The sequence below is a fragment of the Zophobas morio genome, unplaced genomic scaffold (genome assembly GCF_036711695.1).
Source record: "Zophobas morio isolate AGI-343-1 ecotype UQ-CSIRO unplaced genomic scaffold, CSIRO_AGI_Zmor_V1 ptg000014l, whole genome shotgun sequence".
Lineage (NCBI taxonomy): Eukaryota > Metazoa > Arthropoda > Insecta > Coleoptera > Tenebrionidae > Zophobas > Zophobas morio.
In genome coordinates this window covers 20128670-20149640 of record NW_026972119.1, presented here as the reverse complement: position 1 = coordinate 20149640, position 20971 = coordinate 20128670, and the positions used below count along the sequence as shown (strand labels likewise).

The 20971-nt window shown below is 30.4% G+C and overlaps 1 protein-coding gene and 1 long non-coding RNA gene across 2 annotated transcripts; one reads left to right on the top strand and one right to left on the bottom strand.

The window, feature by feature from the left end:
• The first annotated feature begins 6417 nt into the window (after positions 1-6417).
• LOC135128874 (odorant receptor 22c-like) lies at positions 6418-7721 on the top strand. The gene is made up of 5 exons (XM_064055951.1): positions 6418-6946; positions 6995-7196; positions 7295-7349; positions 7400-7504; positions 7554-7721. Exons 1-5 carry the CDS (start codon positions 6418-6420, stop codon positions 7719-7721), a joined length of 1059 nt encoding a protein of 352 aa, XP_063912021.1.
• An 11063-nt stretch (positions 7722-18784) lies between these two features.
• Positions 18785-20047, bottom strand: LOC135129016 (uncharacterized). The gene is made up of 3 exons (XR_010280493.1): positions 20026-20047; positions 19767-19905; positions 18785-18945 (listed from the first exon to the last, which is right to left on the bottom strand). It is a non-coding gene; the product is annotated as an uncharacterized LOC135129016 (long non-coding RNA).
• Between the last annotated feature and the right edge of the window lie 924 nt (positions 20048-20971).

The window sequence follows — 20971 nt, the reverse complement described above, 5'->3', positions numbered from 1 at the left end:
TAACATTCGTAACATATCGTTCGATTTGGGTTTAATTGGTAATTTTAGTCCTGTTTTGAGAAGACAAATTCATTCAAATCAAAGTAATTTCTACGTGACATTCTTTCGATGTATAAACATAAATAAACACTTGAGCTTCAGACTACTATTACCCATTTTGTTCCATTGTGGCTTAATTAATAATTTTAGTTTTCTGTTTTGGGGAGACAATTTACTCAAATTAAACAAATTTCTGCGTGACATTCTTTGAATGTATACACATAAACAATCGAAGTTAAGCATGTACACCGATAATAATATACACGTCATTAAGTTTTGGGCAAACCGGTAAATTTTGATTAGGGATTTAGTACTTTGCGATAACTTTAAAGCATTCACAAAATTTCAGGGCAACCAATTGATTGAAATTTGAAAAACGTATACCTACCCCCTTTTTTCATTAGATGAAACAAACTCTATAAAATTAATCACTGTCTAATTTTTAAAACGCTAACAGAAACTTGCCTGAACTTCCGTAGCAAAGATTTTTCAGTTATCTGATTCTTCGATTTATCGACTTTTTTAAATTTTCGATTTCCCAATTTTCCGACATTTCCGTTTACGATTTCTCGACTTTTGGATTCTTCAGTTTTTAGATATTTGAATTATTCAATTGTTGGCGTTTTTAAATTTTCGATTTTCCGATTAATCGGTGTTTTGACTTTTCGATTTTTCAACTTTTTGACTTTTAGATTTTTGGGTTTTATGATTTTCCCATTTCTCGATGTCTCGACTTTCGATGTTTCGATTGCCCGATTTTGAATTATTCAATTTTTCAATTTTTCAAGTTTTTGGTTTTTCAGTTGTTCTATTTTTAAAATTTTCGATTTTTCCACTTTTCGATTGAGTTCTCGATCTTTCTTCAGGTTTGCGATTCTTCAATTTTTCCTAGATTTTTCAGTTTTTTGATTTATAGATATAGATTTTTGAGTTTCGGAAATTATTCAAGCACTCGTAGAAAAAATCATGTGTGTAACACGACAGGAAAAAGTTTTCTTGGGACAAAAAAATCATTTCCTATTTTATGAACAAATAGCTGATTTACTCGGCTTTTCCATATTAGATTGCTCGACGTCCTGATTTCTCGATATTTCAATTTTTCATTTCCTCAAATTTTCCAATTTTCGATTTTTCAGGTTTTCGGTTTTTGCATCAATTTTTCTTCAATTTTTCAATTTTTCGATTTTTCAGGTTTTTGATTTTTGCAACCATTTCTCTTCAACTTTTCAGTGTTCCATTTGTCAACATTTCAGTTTTCGAATTTTCAACATTTCAGTTCTGAAATTTTTCGTTTTTTTGTTTAAATTTTTCCTAGATTCAGTTTTTCAAATTTTACCACTTGTAAAATTTTTGATTTTCCGATTTTTCAATTTTTCGGTTTCTTAATTATTCGATTTTTCAATTTTGCAATTTTACGATTTCTGGATCTATCGAGATTTCGATGTTTCGATTTTTCGATCTTTTGATGTTTCGATTTATTAATGTTTGGATTTTCCGACATTTAGGTTTTCTGTTTCTTCTTCTTTTCGGGTCTTCAATTTATCGATTTCCCAAATTTTCGAGATATCAGTTTTGGGATTTTTCATTTTCTCAGTTTTTCAGATTTTCCATTTTTAAAATTTTTACTTTCTTGGATTTTTCAGTTTTTCGAATGTACGAACTTATGATCTTTCGATTTATCTATTTTTTATCGATTTCTCTACATCTCATTTTTCCGATTTTTTTCAATTCTCTATTTTTCAAGGTTTCGATTTTTCAATTGTTCAAAATTTCAATTTTGGTAAGTTTTAAATTTTTGGATTTTTCAATTTGTTGACTTTAGTTATTTTTTGATTTTCCAATTTTTAACTTTTCAGATTTCGGTTATTCAAGTTTCCAATTTTTAAAACCTTTGTTTCTTCGATTTTTAGTTTTTCGATTTTTAAGTTTTCCTATTTTTAAAATTTTTTGATTTCTTCAATTATTATTTATATTCCGATGCCACAATTTTCTTTGTTAGATTTCTAGGGATTTCGTTTTTTCAGTTTCAGTTTTGTCGAAATAACTTGCCATCAATTTTTTTATAGGAAAAATCTCTTGTTTTTCTGTAGTTTTATGACCTTGTTATTTTTAGACTTATTTATTTCTCGAAAGCATTTTTTCAATTCCTGAGCGTAATTTAAATTGTAATCGAGTCCATTGGACAACTGGCTACTTCTATGTTTTCTCGACGTTTCATGACTCCTAGAATATGAAAAAATAGGTCCCCGTTTGCATCTGATTGTCTGTCTATCTACCGTCTCTCCTGATTTTTATTATACAGATAATGTCCAAAACTACTGGACGGTACCCAAAATTAGGTTGACGTCATCTCAAAAATTTACAATAATAAAAATGTTATTTAAATTCTATAAAATAAGATATTCCTACTCATGCGATTTATGAATCAGTGTTGAATTTTAATCTAAATATCCAGATTTTTGGAAAAAAAAAATCAAAATCAAAATAACTGGTTCAGCGCTTCTATTTCTCGGCAAGTGATTTTTGAGTTTCGGAAATTATTCAAGCACTCGTAGAAAAAATCATGTGTGTAACACGACAGGAAAAAGTTTTCTTGGGACAAAAAAATCAATTCCTATTTTATGAACAAATCGATTTGCTAGGCTTTTCCATATTAGATTGCTCGACGTCCCGATTTCTCTATATTTCAATTTTTCAATTCCTCAAATTTTCCAATTTTCAGCTTTTCGGTTTTTGCATCAATTTTTCTTCAATTTTTCAGTTTTTCGAGTTTTCGATTTATTTCACATTTTTTTTGTTCACATTTCAATTTTCGGATTTTTCAACATTTCGATTCTTAAATTGTTCGTTTTTTTGTTCCAAGTTTTCGACGTCCCCATTATTTACCTTTTCGATTTTTCAGTTTTTAGATTTTTGTATCTTTAAATTTTTCGTATTTTTAAATATTAATTTTAATTTTTTTTTTGATTTGTGAGATTTAGACTGTTCAGTTTTCAATTTTACGACATTTAAAATCTTTGATTTTACGATATTTAATTTTTTTGTTTATAAATTTTTGATTTTTCAATTTTTCAATATTTATTTTTTCTATTTTCGATTTTATGGCATTTCGATTTCTCGGTTTTTGTGCTTTCCACTTGTCGACTTTTCGATTTTCCAATTTTTCGATCTTTTGATGTGTTGATTCCTTTTGATTCCTTTTGATGTTTCGATTTAGCTATTTTTTATTTTTATTACTTTAATTTCGATTTCTCGACATCTCTCTTTTCGATTTTCCAAAGTTTCGATTTATTTTTTTAGTTTTTTCAATTTTGCTTGATGTTCGGATTTTAAACTTTTCAGATTTCGATATTTCGGTCCTTCAATTTTTCGATTTTTGAAATCTTAGTTTCTCCGATGTTAAAAATTTTCAATTTTTAAAATTCTTGTATTTCTCGATTTATCGACATTCTAATGTTAGGTACAATTTTTCTATTGTTCGATTCCTCGTTAATTGTTTTTTCAGCTTCAGTTTTATCGAAATAACTATCAGTTTTTCGATATTTCTGTTTTGGTATTTTTCAGTGTTTCAAATTCTCGTTTCGATTTTTCGACTTCTTACCTTTTTGATTTTTCAATTTTTCGATTTCTCAATTTTCCAACACTTTCATTTACGATTTCTTGATCTTTGGATTCTTCAAATTTTCGATAATTAAATTTTCCAATTTTTGGAGTTTCTAAATTTTCGATTTTCCGATTAATTGGTGCTTTGACTTTTCGATTTTTTGAGCTTTAGATTTTTCGATTTGATTTTCCGGTTTCTTGATGTCTCAACTTTCGATGTTTCGATTGCCCGACGTTTCAATTTCTTGATTTTTCAGTTTTTAAATTCTTCAATTTTTCTTTTTTCCAGGTTTTTGGATATTGAAAACTTTTATTTTTCGACTTTTCCACTGGATCTTTGAATTCTTCGATTCTTCAATTTTTCTTCGATTTTGCAGTTTTCCAATTATTCGATTTATCAATTTTTCTAAATTTCTCTTTGGGGTTTTTTAAAATTTTGATTTTTCGTTTCGATTTTTTCATTCAGTTTTTCGATTTTTTATTGCTTTGATTTCTGGATTTTACAGTTTTTGATTCTTCAGTTTTTCGACATTTTAATTTTTTGCTTTTTTGAACACATTTTTTGATTTCCGCATTTTTCAGTTCTTCGATTTTTTTGGTGTTCTGACGATTTGAGGATTTTGGAGTTCTGAGGAATTGAAGATTTCGCTGTTCTAAGGATTGGAGAATTTCACTGTTATGACGATTTGAGGATTTTGGTATTCTGAAGATTATTATTTTTCAATTTTTCGAATTTTTAAATTTTAAAATTCTCAATTTTTGATGTTTCGGCTTCTCAATCTTTAGGTATTTCGATTTATCGGTTTTAAATTTCTGGATTCTTCAATTTTTCGATTTTAAAAATGTTTGATTTTTCGATTTTTCAGTTTTTTGGGTTTTAAACTTTTTGATTTTTCAAATTTTCTATTTTTAAATTTTTACATTTTTCGATTTTCCGATTTTTTGATGTTTCGCTTTAGCTATTTATTTTATTTTTTAATACTTCATTATTCCATTTCTCAACATTTCGGATTTTTCAATATTTTTTAAGTTTTCGACTTCTCAGTTTTTCAACATTTCAATTTCATTTCTAGTTTTCTGAATTTTTCGAATTTTTAAATTTAAATTATTCACTTTGTCGATTTTTTGATGTTTCGATCACTAGACTTTGAATTTTCCAATTCTTCAAGTTTTCGCCAATTTAAATCTTCGTTCTCGATCATTTTCTGGATTTATCGAGAATTCGATGTTTCTATTTCTTGATTGTTCAATTTTCCCAATTTTTCAAGATTTCAGTTTTCGATTTTTCAGGTTTAGTGAGAATAGACACGCACGTTTTTATTTAATAATGATTCAATAAGAATTTTAGTAATAGTATTTACAAAATTTTGTTCGAATGTGGCGTAATTAATAATCTTAATCCTCTGTTTTTTGAGATGACAAACTCATTCAAATCAAACTAATTTCCACATGACATTCTTCCGATGTATAAAATTAAACACTTCAAGTTATTGCTGAGAGACCAAACACTTGAAGATTATACACATATCTTCATTTTAACTTGTAAAGGTTATCATAAAAAAATAAAATTCGCAAAATCAAATGTTATAATTTTTCGGAACAGGTGGATAATGTAATAATAATGTACTCTAATTTTTTAGGATTCTCGTCCAGCTTGTTTTTTTGAATTAATTTACATTTCGTATTTTAATCATCCATATTCCGTTCTGTCTATGATATTGTTACGTTGTTCGGGAATAAAATCGGCGTGGGTAAACTCAACAAGTTATTTCTTAGTACACTTATAATTATATTATTATATTAATAAAATTATTTACAAGCAAATTTATTAACAAATTTGTGTAAAAAAGTTCTGAATTAATTTATAACCGAACATATAAATTATTACAAAAATATTTACAAATAAATTGATAAAAAAACGAAGAAATTACGAATTAACAAGGACGACCAAATCATAAATTAACAAATCTAAGACAATTTATCAAAAATAATACTTTATTTCCAACAGGTATTTATACACCCATTTACAGGGAAAAATTGACAATAATTTTGAAACAGTGTAGATGCATGATTTTTTCTATAGTTCTGGTATCTAACTATTTATGAGAACAAGATTAAATATTTTAAGCAGGGGAACCACAAAAATATATGCAGAGTCCTTCTGTATAAAGCTTAAGATACCATCCGGACCAGAAGTAGATGTGTTTTTACAATTTATATATTTTTATTCATGGAACAAAAAGGATTTGGGCAGTCAGACTTAATATCCTGATTAAATCACGAAGGATATTGACGACGATAATTGAATTTTACTTTAAGTTAAGGAACAGCAACATTAAAAATTTCATGCCAAACTATAAAATGGGGAACAAATTTCGCCAACACTTACCATCAATTTTTAAGAAGTCTCAGTTACAACAATATATAATACCATGAAGAATTGGAAAATTTTGTGTATAGTTCACATCAAAACACAGAACATTTCTTAAGAAAATTCCATACTACAATTATTTTTAATTAATTCAATTCTAACGTACAATTTTTAAGCTTTACTGACACACAAAGAATTTTATATTAAAGCGACGACTACAAAAAGTTGCTCACTTGCAGGCTTTCGTGATGATCATAATTTATTTATCACTTTTCATGTAATTTTAATTTGACCCTTACTTGATTAAAGGGATTAGTGATTCCTTTGTGCCATCTTATCGACCTTTAAATACACAAAAACTGAACACCGCTGCTCATTTGTATCCACGTTGCGGTCTAGTTAAAATGAGCATCATTTGGCAGAGTTTCAGTATTAACATACACATAATGAGAGCGTTTGGTTTATACCCTCCTGAAAAACCTACAAGAATATCATGGTTACGGTCCTTGTTATTATATTTTGCATTTGCATATCCCGTACCGGTGTTAGGAAGTCTAAATTTTATTTTTGGCGAAGAAATCGACCAGATGAGGTTTGGTGAGAACGCTTTTCAGGTGGCCCAATTAGCGTGCCAAATTGCCAAATTAATGCCTTTTATTTTGAATGGACGTCGGATTAAAAAGTGTATTCATTATTTGGAAGATCCCTTATTTGAGGTAAAAGGGGACAACGAAAAAATTTTGGAAAAGTGGGTCCACACGTGTCAAAGAAATACTAAAGTGTTTCTTGGTTCCATTATAGCTGGTAATGTAAGCTGGGCGGTGAAACCTTTTCTTCTACAAAATGGACAACTGTCGGTGGATGTGTGGCTTCCTTATAACTTGATGGAAAACACGATGGTGTATATTTTCGTGTTCGTTTTACTTACTTTGGGTGAATTTAAAATAGGAGCTGAGAGAGGTTTGCAAATTTAGTTAACAGGTGTTGCGTACGCGTCCATTGCTGGTGCCGCTATTGACCCTCTACTTGCTGGACTTTGTGGTTTAGCGTCTGGACATATTCAAGTTTTAAAACATAATTTAAAACATCTTGATCAATGCACTACAGATTCCGAATCACTGAAGATTTTTGTGACCAGACGCAACATCAAACACTGTATTAATCATCACAATATAATTCTAAGGTAACTATGGCAGTAAAATCAAAAAACTGATTTCGTATATAGATCATTTTTAGTTTCATCAAAGAGTTCGAAAGTTGCTTTTCAAGTGTTGTTTTTAGCCAGTTTGCAGGAAGTGTTTTAGTTGTGGGTTTCTGTTGTTTCCAGTTAGGAAAAGTGAGTAACTTGTTTGGATATTGAATTTCGTGTTAATTGCTTGGTTTTAGATGTCACCGACGACCCCAAATTTTTCCATTTTGGTGGGCTACTTAATTGTCCTTCTGGTTCAAATATATTTCTATTGTTACTATGGGACGGTACTGTATGAAGAGGTTTGTACAATTTTGTTATAAAAACTGATTTTAAAGTTAATTGTTATAGAGTGATAGTCTAACGAATGCAGATTATATTGGGAATTGGTACGACTATGATGCTGAGTCCAAAAAGGATTTAATTTTGTTGCTGGAACGTTCCCAACGACCCATTGTTGTGACAGCTGGGAAGATTCTTGATTTATCTGTGACCACATTTACCACGGTAAAAATGTGATTTTTTTTATATAATCCGTAATCTAATAGAGTAAGTGTTTATTTTTTAGATTTTAAGGCGCTCTTATTCTCTTCTTGCTGTTTTAAAAAATCAGTAATTTGGTGATGGCATCGTATTTTTGGTTAAATATTTCACGAGGACTATTACATTTGTACACCTGCTAACACACAAAAACATGTTGTGTGTTTGAGCATTTCTCAACAATAAATTACTCTGAATAAAACTTATTGTAGATTTTTTTTTACGTTAAAGTGATAATATGGGTGAATTTATTATTATTAATTGCAGAGATGACGTCATCAGTTTTTGAACCGGCAAATAATTAGACTGACTGTGGAAAATTACATATCCTCTAAGAAAATAGAGGAGGGTGGGCGGGGCTAGTGTTTCTTAAGGGGGAACGCTAGACGAGAGACGATAATGCAGAATAATGATAATTTATGACAGCGGCCCACAACATACCTTCAGCACAGAATAATCATTTTTCGTATTCTTTTGACATATTAATTTTAATATTCGAGATAATTATTATATTATTTAGAACACTGTAGAGCAAACAAGGCTTATCAAGCCCGTCTATTAGTTTATTCCCCTAAATGTATTATTATTAATACCGTTTTCAAATTACACCAAAATTGAAAAATCAAAAATTTAATAATTGAGAAATTGAAACATTTTTAATGAAAAAAATCGGTAAACCGAAAAATTTAAAAATCTATAAATCGAGAAATTGAACAATCTGAAAATTAAGCAATTTAAAAATCGAAGAATTGGAAAACCCAAAAATCTAAACCGAGAACTTGAAAAATCGAATAATCGAGAAATCAAAACATCAAGTAAAACAAAAAAATTAACGGAAAATCTAGAACTTAAAAATTGAAAAATGAAAATACCTATCGAAAAATTGAAAAACCGAGAAATCGAAACATCAAAAAATGGAAAAATTGTAGAACCGAAACATTGCAAAATCCCAGAACTGAAATACTGAAAAACTGAAAAATGGAAAGTGAAAAAATCCAAAACTGAAACATTGAAAAATCCAGAAATCGAAAAATTGAAAAATCACAGTTGAAGAAAGAATCGAAAAAACAAGAAACAGAGAAATGGGAAAATCAAAAAATCAGTTAATCGAAAAATTGAAAAATCGAAAAATTTAGGAACGTCAAAAATTGAAAACTGAAAAATAAAAAAATTTAAAAATCGTAAAACTGAAATATCGTAAAGTTAATAAATTGAAAAACTGAAAATTTTTGAAAAAAAAATCGTATCAAAAACTAAAAATTCAAAAAAATCGAGAAATTGAACATTCAAAAATCAAAACCTTGAAATCCCTGTAAGTTGATAAATAGGAAAATTTAAAAAACAAAAATTTTAAAAATTCAAGAATTGAACTACAAAGAAATCTAAGCCTGAAAACTCATAAAATTGAATGATCCAGAACAAAAAATCTAAAATTTAAAAATTCGACAAATTGAAAAATCATCTAACTGAAAAACCGAAAAGTCGAGATATAAAAACCTAAAACTTTAAAAACTGAAAAATTAAAATATCGAAAAATTTTTTTTTCTACCGCCCACGTTTTTTGGTTTTCTAATAGAGCTATTAACGCACGAAAATGACGTCACAGCAGTTCGTTAATTGCGGAAAGGCGTTCTTTAATAGATCTGGTGTAATTTAGATCGGTAAGATTGGTAGCAATGACGAGAAATGTCAGGTGAATGTCATTGGCAAATCTAAACTTAAAATTTCCCACGTTTCCGGACGCGTAACTTCTTCGCAAGACATTTTAACCAATTTTAAATTACGAAAACTCGAATTGATTCGAATTACAATTGTTGTTGTGAAAATTCGAACCTCAAATATTTCGTGGTTAGTGTCAGACCAACCCATCACCAACCACGACAAAAGTCCCCAGATTAAAAAAAGTGCAAATTTTAATTAAATTTTGAGAAAAAACGTGTGCGGTAGAAAAAATAGTATAAATAACTCGTTCATAAGGCCATTGAGGCACTCATCCTTTATATAACTCGCGGCTTCGCCGCTCGTTCTATAAACTTGGATTCGTGCCTCAATATTTGCCTTATGAAACTCGTTCTTTAATATACTATTATAATGTATCAACTATTGAGTTGCAATTATGTAATCCTTTAATTAGGCCTGATCCGAGTCACCCTACTTTTATTGTTATTATTGATAATTTTCTTGCATGTGACTATAATTATTATTTTGAATATTTCTATGATTTCAATAATGTTAGTTACAATAGAGTTTTAAATTTTTTGATGTCCATTGACTGGAATCAAGTCCTTACTAGTATTGATGTTAATGTAGCTGTTGAAACTTTTTATATGTACATATATGAAGCTTGTCATTTGTTTGTTCCCTTTAAAAGGAAATTTGTAAATAATTTGTTCCCTCCATGGTTCTCGAAATCTTTGATTTTTCTCATAAGGAAAAAAAAAAAGTGCATAAACGTTTTAAAATGTATAATCGTAATTGTGATCTCCTAACTTTTGAAGCTCTTAGAAAACGTTATAAATCTGAAATTAAGATTGCTCATAGTATATATTTAGCTGGCATTGAAAATGATCTTAAGTCTAATCCCAAAAATTTTTGGAAATTTGTTAGCAAAAAATCTAAACTTAATTATACACCTTCGCCTATGTTATCTCAGGACTTGCATATTTTAAGTGATGATAAAACCATTTGTGAAGCATTTAATGAATACTTCTTTACTGCATTTGATTTCAATAATTTTGTGAAATGTACTTTGCTACCTGATAAGTCTGTTAATGTTGGATCTATTTCTGTTAGTTTTGTTGAAATTGAAAATGCTCTTAATAAGTTAGACGTCAATAAGGGATCCGGGCCTGATGGACTGCCACCTAAATTTTTAAAAATGTGTCATGAAGCTCTTGTCTTGCCTTTGCAAATTTTATTTAATCTTTCTCTTTCATCAGGAGTCTTCCCTGATACATGGAAACACGCGTTTGTAGTCCCAGTATACAAAAATGGTGCTAGAAATCGTATCAATAATTACCGTCCAATTTCGTTGTTATCTACTATAAGTAAACTGTTTGAATCTATTGTGTTAGAGAAACTATTTCCTTTGTTTAAATCTGTAATTTCTCCATGTCAGCATGGGTTCTTTCCAAAGCGCTCTGTAATCACTAATCTATTTCATTATGTAAATTCTATTCTTGAATCCATGGGTAATGGTCTGGACGTTCACGCCGTCTATAGTGATTTTTGTAAGGCATTTGACAAAGTCAATCATTATATTTTAGTACAAAAATTAGCTGCTTACGGAGTCTTCGACCCTCTCCTTAAATGGTTTGGTAGTTATCTGGATAGTAGAGCTCAGCAGGTTAAAATTAAAAGTATCTTATCTGACAGACGATGTGTGCCTTCGGGGGTTCCTCAAGGATCTATTTTGGGACCATTTCTGTTCTGTTTATTTATCAATGATGTTGGAAAGAATTTTAAATGTAATTACAGTTTATTTGCTGACGACTTGAAAATTTTTTTTAATATTAATAGTAACAGTGACTGAATTAATGCAAGCAGATCTTAACAGTTTATATCGTTGGTGTGTTGATAATAGCATGAATTTAAACTTGGAAAAATGTTACAGTATATGCTTTACTCGGAAAAAAAATAAATCGATTCCTCGTTACTTAATTAACAATACTGTTTTAAAATCTGTGCCCTGTGTTAAGGATCTCGGTATATTTCTTGACAGTCAGCTGAATTTCCCTTTTCATATTGATCATGTTATTAACAAAGCAAGTAAGGTACTGGGATGCATCAAAAGGTATTCAAGAGACTTCCTTGATTTTACAACTATTGTTCATTTATATAAAACTTTAGTCGTACCCATTATTGACTATGGATGTATAATTTGGGCTCCACATTACAAAACTCACCTGGAGCGTATTGATTCGATATTAAAAAAATTTTTACATTTTGTCAAGTTTAGATTACCTTCAAATATAAATTGCTCTCTAGAGCTTATGCTGTCTTACCTTCATTTGTCTACCTTTTGTACTAGGAAAACTTATTTTAGTATTTGCTTCATTTATAAACTGCTTAATAACCTTATTGATGTGCCTGATCTACTTAACATGATCAAATTTAGAGTGCCCCAACATCTGACTAGGATTAAGTCTCTATTTTATATTGATTTTGCCGTAACTAATTATGTTAAAGCTTCACCTTTACATGAAATTTTGAATGTTTCTAACTTGTATTACAATGAAATTGATTTCTTTTGTTATGCTTCATTCAACTCTTTTAAACATAAATTACGAATTCCTCTTCTTATATAATAGGTAATTATAGGTGTGTGTATTTTTTACTCTATGTATCCTCCGTCTTTGTAAATCCATGTACTTAAAGCTATTTTGGCGTTGAAATAAAGTATTATTATTATTATTATTAAAACAATTTCCTTACTTGCCTGCTAGTCCAGACAGGGTTCTAGAGGAAAGGAGTGCATTAGTCGAAATTTAATGCCCTTCAAAATCGCAAGATTTGTCTCCCGAAGAAGCGGTTAGAAAAAAATAATCAAGTTTTGTACATTGACAGACAGAGAATTGAAACTAAAAAAAAATCATGATTACTACTTTCAAGTCTAGGGACAAATGCTTGTTACGGGTATTTCACAAGTTTATTTTGTTGTGTGGAGACCCAAAGAAATAAATATAGAAAAAATTTATAAAGACGAAGAAATATGTAAAAAGATGGCAGATAAACTTGGCAGATTTTACTTTGGCGCATTATTGCCCGAAATAATTATAATTGATTCAAGAAGAAAGAGGAACCTGCCTTTGCGAGAGATTTTTTTTAAATAAATAAAATTTGTTTCTATTTTTTTAAGTACTTTAATAATTTATTAGGAGTACATTTTTCCTCACCAAGACTTGCATATTTTTATTATAAATATATTTTGAAAATAATCTCTCGGCAAATGAAAACATATACGAGCACTTTTTTCGAGTAAACAATGAAGGGAGAAGTTACTGGGCGTAGGGCTTTTTTAAAACACCTCCTTTCTGGGATAAGTAGCAGATACACTTAGCCACTTATACGTGTTAAACAAAAACTGTGTTTTATATATTTTTTATTATTATTATAAATATGTTTATTAGTTTTATTAATTAACAAAGCAAAATATATATTAACAACAATATTACAATGAATTTTTAGTAATCATGTGTATTGAATTCAGGATCCTGGATGGAGTAAAAATATTATAGTTCCCCAGTTTTAATTCGGTTTTATGATAGTACCTCATTGCGCAAAAGTTAATTTCCTTAACAATAGATTACTACGGCCGGTCCTGGCGGCTTGTTATAAAACTAAGTTCCTTGCCATAAATTAGAAAAATCATCCGAGAACTCTAACAATCAGCGTATGGTAGAGCAAGTGATAAGGGTTTTAACTGGAAAGTCGCTTCCGTAATTTTAAAGGCGCTCCTATCGGCAAAGTACTGAACTAATTGCTCAAATTCTGTCGAATTGATACCCATTTTTTCCAATAATTGTTAGTTTTTGTTAAAAACTCTGCTAACCAATAGATCATTAATTTTCCTCTGATATTCCTGATAAAATAATTCGACGTACCTATTTTGCATTAATTTGTGGTATATTTTGATTTTAATAAACACATTATTATTTAAACAAATTGTACCACTAACAAACATTTAATGACTCTGCGCCATGTAAAAAGTGATGTTTTATCCATGTGCGAATTTTCAAGCAATTCTATGATGGTTATGACTCAAAAAACTTGAAAAGAAAACATACAATGGCGCTTTTTTACGATATTTCTCAGGCATATTTTTTTAATTGATTAAACTGGTCTCTGCGCTCTAGAATATGAAAAAAGCTGCAGTTTAATGTATGATACATCTATATTAATATCATTTTTTCATACAAAAAACTAAAAAATGTTATACCTCGTCTAGCGAGTCCCCTTAAGATAAGGCTGATTTTGGTAAATGACTGAACAATATTAAAAGAATTCACTGGAATGAAGAGGGGGTGGGTGGGCGGGGCTATTGCTGTATGTAAACACAAGTTTTCAAAGCAGTCGATTGGTTGACGGTTATTTCGACAAACCTTAACGTTTCTTACTTTAAGCAGCCATATTCTGCCACTCCAAAAATATGAATGCATCATGAACTCCTTTATGAAGCTTACTATGAAATTAATAGTCAATTTAAATTGTCAAAATGGAATAAAAAAAATAACATATATAAAACCTTCACATAATACTTGCATACATTTTATTCATTGTTTTACAACTCTTGTGAACATTTTTTCAGTACTCAGATAAAATTTTAATTACAGAAAATATTTTGGATTTGATTTCTTCCATCAGTAGTACTTCGATCCTAATCACTTTGCACTTGGGAAAATTGTAGGTTTCTTGGATGATTCCATTAAATTACGTAAGGATTTCTGCAAAAATGTACTTTCAATTAATTGTTACCTTCAGTTACGTCGAAATTTCAGCAAAAATATGAAATCCATTGAGTATTTCAAAAAGAGCTTATGGTAGTTAGTGGAGTATAATTTTCACTTCCCTAGTTTCATTTTTTCTGGACGTGCCATTACATCTAGAGTACGAAAAAATACGTCCCCCGGTTCCGGAACTTGGAAAGAGAAAGCGTGTAAGAGGAAAATAATGGCGAGACTCCGTTGTGGAAATGGCGAAAAAGGAAACAAATTCCGCTGGAATGAGAATAATAGACTGCGTATATTGTGTATGGAAGAAGGGAAACTTGTTAAGAGAATGTACTAAGTTGAAAGAGCATAATGAAGACACAAGAGTAATTTTGGATGAATAGAGTTAATCTCCAGTCAAAATTTATCCGTTTACCCCCTACTGATACTCTGAAAAAATCAAAATTATTGTTATTGTTGCCATGGTATAGCAGTGGAAATTTATCTCCTCCCTCTTCCTAAATTGATGATAAAATCGCCAAATTTTGTCCTATACAGTCCATCTAAAATGTGTAAAACTATTTGAGTCTGTCCTTGTGGTTTATATTTTCGGCATAATTATTATATAATTATAAAAATACAAACCTAAGTAACACACGAAGAAAATAAACATCGAAAACGATATGGAGGAGTTAAAGAGTATGTTAAAAACTGTCATGCAGGACGTAAGGGATATCAAAACAGACGAAAAAGCGTACCAAGAAGAGATCTGAAGTGTAAAAGAAGAAAATGCTAAATTGAGAGAGAAGCGACTAGCGCTGGAACTGAAAGTAGAAAGCATAGAAAAAAAAAGAGAGAAAAAATCATATTGTTTTTAAAGGACTGGAAACGGATGGGACGAATATAAAAGAAAAGGTAGAGGAGTTCCTAAAAAACCAAGCAGGAGTCGAAATTGGGCTGGAGATCAAGTACAAACTCAGAGGGCAAAACGTTTAATAATAGCAAAAATCAACAACTGGGAAGAGAAAATGTTAATGATGAACAATAAGGAAAACTTGAAGTGTAGCACGAAGTTTGAGTATGAAGAGAGAAATACAGTGTAAACTGAGATAAAAATCAAGAAAAAATAAGGTGATGAAGAAACCAGTGAAAGTCATGTACAAGAAAATAATAATAATTTAAAAAAAAATAATAAAATTTAAATAATATTATTAAAATTAAAATTATATAGAAAGTAATCCTCAAATGAATAAAAACAATTTGTAATGACAAAAGATCGTACTTGTTTTTTAAATTTGGGCAGTAGCAAAATACGGACATTTGGTGGCAACATATTAAAAAATTTAAGTCCGTAGTATCTTGTACAGTTTTGAGTGCATGTTAATCTATTGTGTTTCGATATTAAGTTGTTTCTATGTCTAGTATAATACTTATGGGTATCAGTGTGGCAATAATAGTATTGAACATTTTGTTTAACGTACATTAAGCTTGAAAAGAAGGAAAAGTCATAATCTCTAAATTAATAAAACTCTGTCTACAATCTGCCCTATAGTTTAATCCAGACATGACCCTTATTACCCTTCACTGTAACTTAAAAATTAAATATCTGATGTGAGAATGTCCCCAAACCAAAATACCATAGAGCAACGTGGACTGAAATAAAGTAAAATGGGCAGTTTTTAATACTGTCAAGGACACCTTGTCTTTTAGTTGCCTTAACAGAAACGTAACTGACGATAATTTGTGAGAAACAGCAATTTCCTGTGCATTCCAATTTAATTTATGATCAATATTAATGCCTAAAAATAAAGTATGGTCAGAAAACATATTACTGTATTTAACAGTAGAGGTTTTCAGTGAAAAAAGCATTCTGACGGTTTTATCTTGATTTATTGAAAGCAAATTATTGATAAACCATTCAGAAGCTCTCGTCTGCGTGTCCCTATCCTGCATTAACACGTCGTTATACTCATTGTTACTATTTAAAAGTGAGGTATCATCTGCAAATAGTGTACATTTCGTATCTTGTAAATGTAGCGGTAAATCATTAATGTAAATTAGAAAAAGTAAAGGGCCCAGGACGGATCCTTGGGGGACCCCTTTTCTAATGGTTGCCAATTCCGATAGCTCCCCACTGTAAATTACTCTTTGCAACCTATTGCCTAGAGAGGACGATATTAATCTACAACTCTCAGGAAGTAAATAGTAGCAATAGAGTTTCCGAATCAATACAGAGTGGGACACGCAGTCGAAAGCTTTCCTCAGATTTAAAAAAGTCGCGTAAGCAACTTTACCTTGGTGTAAACAATCATTTATTCCATCTACAAAATCAATGATGGCATTTGAACTACTTTTGCCAGTTCGAAAAAAAATTGGTTTCGACAAATCAGATTATTCTGTTCTAAATATGAATTTAATTGTAGATATAAAATTTTTTTCAATATTTTAGAGAATATCGGCAAAAGGGAAATTGGCCGGTAGTTACCCATATTATTTTTTTCACCCTTCTTAAAAATAGGAATGACGGTAGCTATTTTCAGACAATTGGGAAAGATAGATCGTACTATACAATTGTTTATCAATTTTGTCAGTGGGGAGATTATCACATCTTTAATACTTTTTATGAGATCCACACTGATACCATAACAATCATTAGCTTAATTGTTACGTAATTTGTCTATTATTTCACGAACATGGGTACAAGATACTACGTCGAACTTAAAATAAGATCTTTCATGATTACTTTCACAGTCACTATTTGAACATAATAAAGAAATAGGATCACAATTGGGAGGAGACATATTATTGACTATACTATCTGCTATGCTGTTAAAATTAAGACCCACCACTGACCCGGAAATGACCGGCATTCAGGCAAGACTTCTATCATTACGGGTACTAAGACCAAGTAATGATATGCATTGATTAGATTAACAGAACAACTTTCGAGATTCTAGAATTACAGCATACAAATTAGTCTGCTATTATTCTCTAATCTCACCCCATCCCCAAAAGTCCAGCGTAACTACCGACCATTTATCCGCGCATCACATGAAAAGTGACCTACACTACTCTGACCTACTGGTGCTAATCTAATCTGACTGACATGATCAGACTGTTCAAGAAACTTACGAACAATATGACATGAGCTGTAAAATTTTCAATTTTTTTGACGACGAATGTAGGAAGGAAATGCAAAAAAAGCGCAGCAACGGTTATTGACATTGGGAAACGCATATAGTACGGAATTAGTAGAGAAACAAAAAGAGAATTTATGAAGAGAGACGCTTCCGTAATTTAGAAGAGATGTATAAAAATAAGGGATTACAGAACTTTTACCAGGAGGTGAAAAACATAAGGGACGCACGGAAACAACACATGATATTTCGCCAATATACAGAAGGACATTGAATTGAGAAAAAGGAAATTTATTAAATAAAATACTTAGGTATTTAATAAAATAACAAATAATGTAAAATAAACAAGTGGAAAATCTAACTTGGATATTTCAGTGTGATGGTTCAGACATGAGGCCAACTTTCGATAAATATCATCTCCAGGAAGATCGTTAACAGACACACAAAGTAAATAGCTAGCCACACAGCAGCAGCAAAGAGCTAAAATTGTTACTTGCCACTCTATAAATTTTTACAGCAGCGAAATACTTACCTTTATCAACACAAAGATGAACATAAAATGTAGAGTAATAATTTATTGAGCTGCATAAACACTAAAATTTGTTTCTCTACTTTACTTTGAGACCCAAATTCCACAACAACGTTAAAGGAACTGAAGCCACATTTCTACACACTGAGAACAAAAATTAGCCGAAAGATGCTTAAAATGTAATCTTCTGGTGAGTGAAACGTCGAATAATTTGAAGAGTATAATCGAATAATAGTAATTTTTACGTTAATGCTAAAACTTTGCTTCGTTGAGTTAGTTTAATCTACTGGCACACTGCTCTGAGAAAGTCGGAACAATGGGGCGTTTCTATATTATTGTGCAGCGTATGCATCCCTACAGGTGCATTTCTCTATAATTAAAATAAGTTAAATGAATTTTTTATCAAAGAGAAGATCGACAGAGAACACGTAAATTAACTGTGATCAATTTAAAAAAGAATATTCTTTATATAATTATGGAGCGGCGCTGTAAAGAGATTATAATATACAATGTAGGATGGCATAAAAATTTTCAAAGAAATGTGTCTAGTTGCATGAGGGTGTTGGAACTGAATGGGTAAAATTTGGCACTCTGGAGTTTAGTCTCATTTAAGGAGTTTTGAGGTGAATATTAATTGAAACAATTTAAAGTTGCATTATTCCTCAAAGTTTGAGTAAGTTTTATGGATTCTTTATTTTTAGGGGTAATTTTTAACGTATTTAGAGGATTGAAAAATAGTACATATTATAGTTTTGTTGATTTTATCTAATTGTGTTTTTTATGGGAAATAGAAAAATAATGCGAACCTAATTCATCGCTTTTGGGAGGAACGATTTTCAGGTATGAAATTGTTCTTTCAGTTAGTGTGGTGTAGAGATTTCTAGATAACGAAAAATTGTACACAGTGTGCCAAAATTTTTATTTTTAAAACATAAATACACAGGAAAATTAAAAATATATTTACTGATACAGACTCTCTTGAAGTAGATTTTCTTTTCTTCTTTTCTGACGTTACAGTTCCACGTTTTACGAATTATTCTCACAATAATTGTGTCAGGGTGCAATTGAAGAGCCAGATCACTTAGACGTCCAACCTAAATTAAATAACGCTACAAAAAACAAAAATTAAGATGTATTTTTACAATTTTATCACAATTTGGGAATAAATTGCAGCTAAATAGGTGAGTGTGAATGAAATTTGACAAAATTCTAGAATCTGTGGAAGTAGCTGTTTGAAATATTCGAAAAGTGATGTGTTTTGCTCCGATTGGTTTTAATATCATAGTTTGATTTAATAATTTTTCATCTAGGTGAATTGCTAGATCGAGAATCCATAGAATGAATAAGTGTGAAAAACTGTGATACAACAGAAAGTATAGGAATAGTTTCGAGCTTGTTGAAAGAGTAGCCAAAATTGTTTAAGGTAATTTAATTAAAATATTAATATTATATACAAAGTAACGATAATTAATTTGCTTGATTTTTGTCCCCATTTCGTCTTGTTGTAAAATTTTAAACATAACGTGTCTACAATTTTCTATATATAAGTAATTAATGAGCAGTTTTTTAAGGGTTTGTTGTTTTACTGTATCTAATTTCCGGTCAAAAATTCGGGAATGCTTTTCCTAGGAATTATGGAGTAAAGTGAGGAAAACCGCGTTCCGAAATTTTCATAAATAATTCTGATACTGTCTTTTCAAAAAAAACGTGATACTCTTTAAAAAACTGCCTCGCATTAAATAGACAAAATTGTGGACAGGGTTTATTTAAAATTTCCTAACAAAAAATCTGTTAATAATGGAGACACTAATTGCACTATAGCGTATAGAACCACAAGAATTAATAAAATTCAAATAATTTGTTCGAAGCAAAACTGAAAGCACTGTTTAACCAAAATTTTGCGACAACTCTGGACAATTTTCATTTTTACCTTAATTTGTTCCATTGAAAACATTTTCTAAAATGTGTATTTATCTCTTCGATGAGTAATTCAAATGGGGAAGATTCGATCACAGAATTGATAGACAGGCGATGACTGGGCGTCCGTCGGTAGGTAACTATTCTTCGAACTACAACAATAATAAAACGAAGAGGTAGACACAAAAATTTCATTACAGAATAAGGCAAAAACCAGATGCAAACTTTTTTAACACAAAATATTATCAGAGAGATTTTTAATGGGTACTCACACTCACTTTTCCTACATTAACATTACATTAATTTGTTTCTTTTTTCTAACTTCTTTTGTTGTCTATTATATTTTTTATATCTTTCACATCATTCTTCACACCTGTTGTGATTTCTCCTTTTGTTCTACCTTTAATTTTTCTTTTTTGCTCTTTCTGGTTTCCAATAAAATTCCTTTGGCAACGCTTTTCTCAGTTTATTCCTCTAACTCTTTAGTATTCGTTTTTTTCTTCCCTAGCTACCTCGCTAATTTTTAATTTTTCTTATTCTAGTGTCCAGTCGTTATCAATATACCGAGTGATTCACTAAGCGCATTAAATATTACAAAACGAAAAAAGTCTACGATTCGTTGAGGAGGACTCTACACTAAAATTATTTTTAACTATATAGAGTATTCTGTTTTTAAGGCGTAACACACAACTTGGTATTATTAAATTAAACACCTTCTATATCTTTACATTCTCTAATTGACCTCTTTTTAGGCTGTATAATCACAGTTTATTTTTGAAATTCCGTATAACGTACATTAAGCACTCTAGTTACAATGACGAGTATCATCTGGCAGAGTTTCAGCATTAACATACACATAATGAGAGCGTTTGGTTTATACCCTCCTGAAAAACCTACAAGAATATCATGGTTACGGTCCTTGTTATTATATTTTGCATTTGCATATCCTGTACCGGTGTTAGGAAGCCTGCATTTTATTTATGGCGAAGAGATCGACCAGATGAGGATTGGTGAAAACGCTTTTCAGGTGGCCCACTTAGCGTCCCAAATTGCCAAACTAATGCCTTTTATTTTGAACGGAGATCGGATTAAAAAGTGTATCCATTATTTGGAAGATCCCTTATTTGAGGTAAAAGGAGACAATGAAAAAATTTTGGAAAAGTGGGTCCACACGTGTCAAAGAAATACCAAAGTGTTTCTTGGTTCCATTATTGCTGG